Source organism: Rattus rattus, chromosome 14 (genome assembly GCF_011064425.1).
Source record: "Rattus rattus isolate New Zealand chromosome 14, Rrattus_CSIRO_v1, whole genome shotgun sequence".
NCBI classification, from domain to species: Eukaryota; Metazoa; Chordata; class Mammalia; order Rodentia; family Muridae; genus Rattus; species Rattus rattus.
In genome coordinates, this window is record NC_046167.1 from 41,196,318 (window position 1) to 41,203,960 (window position 7,643).

At 39.9% G+C, this 7,643-nt stretch overlaps 1 protein-coding gene across 2 annotated transcripts; it reads right to left on the bottom strand.

Annotated features, from left to right (window-relative positions):
• Positions 1–208: 208 nt before the first annotated feature.
• On the bottom strand, positions 209–7,425 carry LOC116883502 (olfactory receptor 2W3-like). Of its 2 annotated transcripts, XM_032884670.1 has the most exons (2): positions 7,396–7,425; positions 209–1,108 (listed from the first exon to the last, which is right to left on the bottom strand). In XM_032884670.1, exons 1-2 carry the CDS (start codon positions 7,423–7,425, stop codon positions 209–211), a joined length of 930 nt encoding a protein of 309 aa, XP_032740561.1. The 2 variants fall into 2 exon arrangements, with proteins under 2 accessions (XP_032740561.1, XP_032740562.1); XM_032884671.1 differs by lacking the exon at positions 7,396–7,425 and having other exon boundaries at positions 209–1,147.
• Positions 7,426–7,643: the final 218 nt, after the last annotated feature.

Below are 7,643 nucleotides of genomic sequence, written 5' to 3' on the forward strand. Positions count from 1 at the left end.
GAACACAAATAAGGCATTTTATGGACCAAATCTTCCCCATTATGTAGTGAATCATTAGCATCTTTTTGAGATTGTACTCCCAGTCTCACCACTGAAGATTTTATTGAACAAGCAAAAGTATTTAGATGAATTTCAAGCTTTCACTCTATGAATTACATCTTTGCACTGAGCAAGTGCAAAAAGCAACTTTAGAAAAAGCCCTTTCACCTTATTTCCTAGTCACCAGCATCTTCAGCGCTCCCTTTACATCCTTGTTTCTCAGTGTATAGATGACAGGGTTTAACATGGGGGTTACCAAGTTGTAGAAGAGGGTAAGAAATTTCCCTTGGTCCTGAGAAGCTTTGTGTCCAGGCTGCATATACATATAGATGATATTCCCGTAAAACAAGGAGACTACGGTGAGATGGGATCCACATGTGTTGAAAGCCTTCCTCCTTCCTGATGCGGACTTGATCCTCAGCACTGCTAGAGCGATATAGCTGTAAGAAATGAGGATGAGAATCAAGGGCACCAGCACGATTATCACCGATAAAATGAAAACAGTGCTTTCCACAGCCACAGTGTCCACACAGGCAATTTTTATCAGAGCTGGCATCTCACACAGGAAGTGCCTCACCTGGCATCTGCCGCATCTCGGCAGCTTCATGGTCACAGGAGACATGACCAGAGAATTGAGGAGTCCCACACTCCAGGCTACAGACACCAACTTCCAGCAGAGCTGAGAATGCATAATGACTGAGTAGTGAAGGGGCTTGCAGATTGCAGTGAAGCGGTCATAAACCATGACAGCCAGCAAAACACATTCAGTACCTCCTAGGCCTAGAAACATGAACAGCTGGATTGCACAACCAATGTAACTGATGCTCTTGTCCTGGCCTCCTAAGTTGAAGAGTAACTGAGGAATGGAACTGGTAGTAAAACAGAGGTCTAGGAAGGACAAGTTGGTGAGGAAGAAGTACATGGGGGTGTGAAGGCAGGGGTCCAGATGGGAAAGTAAGATAATGACGATGTTGCCCACTAAAGTCACCAGGTAGAAGATGAGGATAAATATGAAGAGGATGGATTCCAGCCTTGGTCTATCTGAGAAGCCTAACAAGATGAACTGTTCCTGACAGCTCTGGTTGATCATGGCATCAGTGGTCAGTGCATATATACAGAAGCCATGGGAAACACGCCAAATTTGTTAGAGGCAAGCTAAGTCATCTGCAGAAGAACAAGACCCCAAAGAGTTACACATCATTTCAACATCCTGAGAACACCTGCATAACATCTCTGGGAAAAGATATTCTTGTTGGCCTTGTTTCTTTCTTTTTGGATACCAAAGATATATAGAGCATTATAAAATATTTGGACAACACACATGTAGAATGAACAGGAAAATATGACTGATACTCAGGAATAGACCGTGCTGTGTTATTGGCATGCTTCCTTTCAGTTATTTCTTAGGTGCTCATATAGAATACTACCGATCATAGTATATTTAAATTTTCACCATCTGATTTTCTTTCTGAAGAGTTTGTGTGTGTGTGTGTGTGTGTGTGTGTGTGTGTGAAAGAGAGAGAGAGAGAGAGAGAGAGAGAGAGAGAGAGAGAGAGAGAGAGAGAGAGAGAGATTGTTTGCCCACATGTCTGTAAGTGATGTTTTGAGTGCAGAGGAAGTAAGAGATTCCCTGCGACTAGAATTACAAACAATGGTAGCTTGCCATGTGGATACTGGGAACCAAACCTGGCTCCTAAGTGCTGAGCCATCTCTCGAGTCCAATGTCTGAATTCTCCTTCATTTAATATTGTATCTGAGAATGGCTTTATTTTTAAAATTTGTAAAAGAAGCAGTATTTGTAATTTTATCTTTATGTTACGTTTTCTTGGTAGTTGATCATTAAGAATATTTCACATACGCTAGAAAGTTAAGTAATTTATAGATATGCCTATTTTATTGTACTCTTTCTTCTAAATATATGGCAAATGTTTGGACCAAAGAGATATATTAAGTATAAAATTATTTGTGGACAGGTGGGTAAATTTTTTATGCTTACTAGCTTTGTGAATCCAAGGAACATTTTTGTTGGATATTTTATGTATTTACATTTCAAATGTTATCCCATTTTCCAGTTTCCTCTCCAGAACACACCATCCCATCTCCCCTCCCCCTGCTTTTATGAGGATGCTCCCCCTCTCATCCACCCATTCCCATCCACCCACTCCCACTTAACTGCCCTGGCTTTCCCCTACACTGGAGAATCTAGCATTCACAGGACCAAGGGCCTCTCCTCCTTTTGATGCTAGACAATGCCATGATCTGCTACATATATGGCTGTAGCCATGGATCCCTCCATGTGTACTCTTTGGTTGGTGGTTTAGTCCCTGTGAGCTCTGGGGGGGGGAGGGGTTCTGGTTGGTTGATATTGTTGTTCTTCCTATGGGGTTGCAAATCTCTTCAGCTCCTTTAGTCCTTTCTCTAACTCTTCCACTGGGGTTCCTGTGCTCAGTCCAGTGATTGGCTTCGAGCATCTGCCTCTGTATTGGTCAGTTCTGGCAGAGCCTCTCAGGGGACAGCCTATACCAGGCTCCTGTCAGCAAGAGCTTCTTGGTAATAGTAATAGCATCTGGGTTTGGTGTCTGTATATGGGATGGAACCCCAGGTGGGGCAGCCTCTAGATGGCCTTTTGTTCAGTCTCTGCCCTACTCTTTGTCCCTGTATTTCCTTCAGACAGGAGCAATTCTGGGTTATAATTTTGAGAAGTGTGGGTGACCCCATCTCCCATCCTGGGGCCTTGCTTAACCTCTGGAGATGGTCTCTACAGGTTCTCCCTCCCCTTTGTTGGGCATTTAAACTAATTTCATCCCTGTTGGGTCCAGAGACAGGCAGGTAGATCAATGGAATAGAATTGAAGATGCGGAAATGAACCCACACACACAAAGGAGCCAAAACCATACAGTGGGAAAAAAAGACAGCATTTTCAACGTATGGTGCTGGTTTAACTGGAAGTTAGCATGTAGAAGAATGCAAATCCATCCATTCTTACTTTCTTGTACAAAGTTCAAGTCCAAGTGGGTCAAGGACTTCCACATAAAATCAAATACACTCAAACTAATAAAAGAGAAAGTGGGAAAGAGCCTCGAACACATGGGCACAGGGGAAATTTTCCTGAACAGAACACCAATGGCTTATGCTCTAAGATCAAGAATGACAAATGGGATCTCATAAAATTACAAAGCTTCTGTAAGGCAAAGGACACTGTCAATAGGATAAAATGGCAACCAACAGATTGGAAAAAGATCTTTACTAATCCTACATCTGATATAGGGCTAATATCCAATATATACAAAGAACTCAAGAAGTTAGACTCCAGAAAATCAAATAACCCTACTAAATTGGGGTACAGAGCTAAACAAAGAATTCTCAACTGAGGAATAATGAATGCCTGAGAAACATTTTTTTTTTTTGTTATTGAACTAGCAAGTCACGGGTCCTATAAAAGTTTATCAACAGAGCTCAAAAGCTGCCTTTGACATAATGTTAGAGACCTGATAATTATTAAAACAGATAGTAACTGACTTCATTGATTTATAGACTAGCAAGAGAAAGTTGTTTTTCAAAACTTACAAAAATGAATGTTTGGCGACTGTCAACTTTGTTGAGCCCTTGAGTGTTGAGTAGTGAACTTTCTTGGACTGCAGCATTTAATCCTCACTCCTGAATTTTTAGTACACAGGTATTAAATAACTTACCAATATGTATATAGCTAGAAGTTATAGATGTGGCCTTTGAACATAGGCAGATTTTACTTTAAAACCACAATTTGCTAAGCCAGAAAGAAAACATAATATTCTCCAGCTGAAGTATTGGGTTCCATTATAGTGAGCAGAGCACTCTGAGCATTTCACTTGATGGCTTCTTCAAATTGTGTCTAAAACTTTGTTTTCTAGGGCAAATAAAGCATACACGGTTATTAATTATGAAATTGTTGGATTTAAAGAAAAAACTCACATGAAAGAGAGAAACTAAGGGAAATAAAGGATATGTAATTCTTCCTCAATTATGAAATTGCTGGACTTAAAGAAAAAAACTCACATGAAAGAAAGTGTTGGCTATAAGTTGTCCTCTGGCTACCACGTGCACACAGTGGCATGCATGGAATCTACACACTTATACCAAAGCAATAAATAAATGCAGTCAAAAATTTAAAACTCTAGGTATAATTTCTTTCTGTAGTGCTGGTTATTGAGTCCAGGGCTTCACATGCAGTAGGCAAGCACCTTGCAGTTGAGCTAGTGCCCTAGCCCCATGGATGAAATTTGCAAATACATTCAAGCAATATTTATAGGTAAAATACATATCAGGGGCAGAAGAGGGCTACACATGGTGAGTGAGTATAGTGCACACTTCTGGTCCTCTTCTCCTTTGCTTACAGTGTACCTGTCTTCTTTATGTAATAGGTGAGTAGTGTTTGCTCAGAATTTTTGCTGGAGATAATTTACTAATCTGAATCTTTATTGAAATTGCCAAGGAAGGAGTTAATTACTCAAGTGTGTGCTAGGAGGAGAGGTGAAACAGAAGTAAGAGAGACAGGAAGCAGTTGTAGATGTGTTGAATGAAGTACAGAAGTTTAAGCATATCATATAAGCTACACAGTTAAAGAGATAGTGACAAAAAAAAAGTTTCCCCATTACTAATTATTATGAAAATTTGGGTATGCAATGTGTTCAGATATTTAGGAACATAGGATGCAATGATGCACAGGCTTGGGGATTGTCTCTACCAATGTGGGAAGATAGTAAAGAATACTAGTTAAGTCTGCTTAAGCCAGGTTAATTTTCCCTTAAACCAAAGCTCATCCCAGGTCTGTTGAAAGATAACCTTGAGAAAATTTTATATATATTTGAACAATTTGTCTTTTATTATCTGACTAATAATACCAATACCAAATACTCAGAGTTATTTTCATCATTATGGATTTATTTCTGATATTATTCTTGGCCAGCTGCTGGGATTTAATGGGATGTCCCTAGCATGTTTGCAGGTAGTATTTCTGGTGGTCTTCTCCAACAACCTGTACCATCAAAGCAGTTCACTGGAACCATTCTGTTAGGTCCCTGTGACCTCTAAATAGAGTAGGTAAGTTTTTGGCCTACAATCACTGACAGTAGGGAAATGGAGAAGATGTATTTCAAGCTTTTTAGCTGAGCAATCACATTCTCTCTCTCTCTCTCTCTATCATATGCTCTTACAATCCCACTCTTCTCCTTTCCTGATATAGCAGCAAGTAGGAATGCTTTTCATTTTACTTTTTCTTTTTGTTTGTTTTCTGTTTGTTTCTACTTTTCATTTTTTTGGGGGGGGGAGCAGAAAACTCTGATTTTAACAAAACAATTTCTTTGCTTTTTTATTGCAGTCGTTTTTCCCCAACAGCCTATAACAGTTGAGCCAACTATAAGTGTCCTTACTACTTGTGCAGAATAGAAGTCAGTAGTGCCTAAGGAAAACAGAGAATGAGTGCCGAGCATACACTGGCATGACGGCAAACACCAGAAGTAATATGACAAACAAGATGTGTGTGGTTCTGAGCCTCTTCAGAGTGTCACTGAAAGAAGGATAAGGAACTACAGTGGAAAGTATTTATATCACGTTGGCACAATATATATAGGCAGAGATATTACCTAAAGGTTAGGGATAGGGCATGTGTCCTTGGAAAACTTTTAAAACTTTTCCAGAAGAGGAGCAGAGGCAATAAAAAACAAGGGGGGGTGTTGAAAGGCCTGGTAATGTGGAAGGTGATGGGAAAATGATACCTAGTCAAGGTGTCGAGGCGCTACAATTTGTAGCCTATGGTAAATGTTGTCTTTATAGCAAAATGGTGAGCACAGAGTGTCTTAACATGGTTACAGTTGGAATTTAGAACTTATTGTGGCTATGCCTCATTGATCATGGGACAGCAAGATGACTGCTGTAACCTAAGCAAAACTGTGGTGATCCACTGTTGAAAAAGAGTCTCATAAAGATCTAGGTCTGGGTGGCTAACCCAGGGTAGCAAAAGATCCCATAGCTAGGAGCATTTCTCAGGTGTGAAAGAGATGAAAGGGGGTCAGGTCTGCAGTTTTCTGTCTGACCGTTACATAGATGTCAAATCAGAAAGAAAAACACAGAAAGAAAAAGAGAAAATCCAACTTTGGGATAATAATGAGGTTGATTTCCAGAATAGTACAAAGTCTTTTGAAGATTCTGTATTCTTATAACATTTCTAAATTCTCTTTTTAAAAATTATTTAATTGTGTGTGTGTGTGTGTGTGTGTGTGTGTGTGTGTGTGTGTGTGTGTGTGTGTGTAAGTTTTGGTGGAGTTTAGATCTCCTGGATCTGGAGTTATAGGCAATTATGAACTACTCTTTGTGGGAACAGAATTCAGGTCCTGTGGAAGAGTAACAGACACTCTTGGCCACTCAGCAGTCTCTGCAGGCCATCATCTTTCTGAGACAGGGTCTCACATTGTAACTCAGGCTAGTCTAGAGCTTAACTAAGTAGCTCAGGTTAGCATTGAGCCCATGGCAATTCTCCTACCTTAGCCGAGGTGTTAGGATTATAGGAGTAAGATAGCATGATCAGCACAATTCCAATTTTTTAAAGCATTGATATTTAACATATTTTTCATGATATTTAAAGTTGAAAGTTAATTTTAGCAAATCACCATCCATAGTTGATGGGTATGCAGAATTTTTTTAAGTTATATTGTGTGTGTGTGTGTGTGTGTGTGTGTGTGTGTGTGTGTGTGTGTGTGTGTGTGTGTGTGTGTGAGACCAGACCATATGTAACCCTGGCTGTATGTAGGCCAGGCTGACCTTGAACTCACAGAGATGCACCCTAGGATTAGACTCATGTGGTATGCTTTATAGACCTACTGTAACATATCCTGGGCTCTGAGCTTTAATGGGAGATATTCCTAAACATGATGTTATCTATTCCTTCATGATGATCTAACCTGTCTCTATTACCAGCCATAATTAACATTATACTCTATGCTAGGATTTCTTTCTTTTGTAGATCCCTAGCTACTTAATTTTCTTCCCTAGTCATTTCAGAGGAACAGGTACAGTTAGCGCAGTTGTCAGTCATATTTTTATGGTTGATAACTAAATCAGATTAAGAAAAACTATTAGTTTACTTTTAGAAAATAAAAGCAACAATGGGTCAACATGCCACTTGCCTCCTCTAATCTATAAGGAAGTGATATCAGCATTTATTTCTTCTTTTTATTAAATGTCTTTTGGTAATTAGTTCTAGCCCTAGGAAGCTTACCAGTGGGGTCTGTTCTTGAGGCTATCTTACCTTCTGTGGCTTCACCTTACAACTTTCATGTATAAAGCTTATAAGATGGTCATTATGAGTGAGCACCGGGTCACCGAAGAGATGCATTCTGTTCCCATTTTCATCCTGACCTCAGGATGCTTAGGTTCTCAGTGATACTGGGCTCACGTACAGAGGCAGGATTCTCACCACATCAGTGCATTCTCCCCATTGGTGGAACAGCCCTTTGTGGGTTTCAGCACACCCCACACCAGGAGTCTGGGAAGAGACCCGGAGACTCCTAAAGAAAGATACGGAAGTAGTAGAGACAATTTATATCTAAAATCTTTATGAAATACAGATT

What these genes read in the sequence shown, in the direction of transcription:
- LOC116883502 (XM_032884670.1), bottom strand. Translation starts at nt 7,425, where the DNA reads ATGAAAATGGGAACAGAATGCATCTCTTCG. An exon ending in GAACAGAATGCATCTCTTCG is followed by an intron (nt 1,109 to 7,395) that starts GTGACCCGGTGC and finishes CAGAGCTGTCAG; the next exon opens with GAACAGTTCATCTTGTTAGG.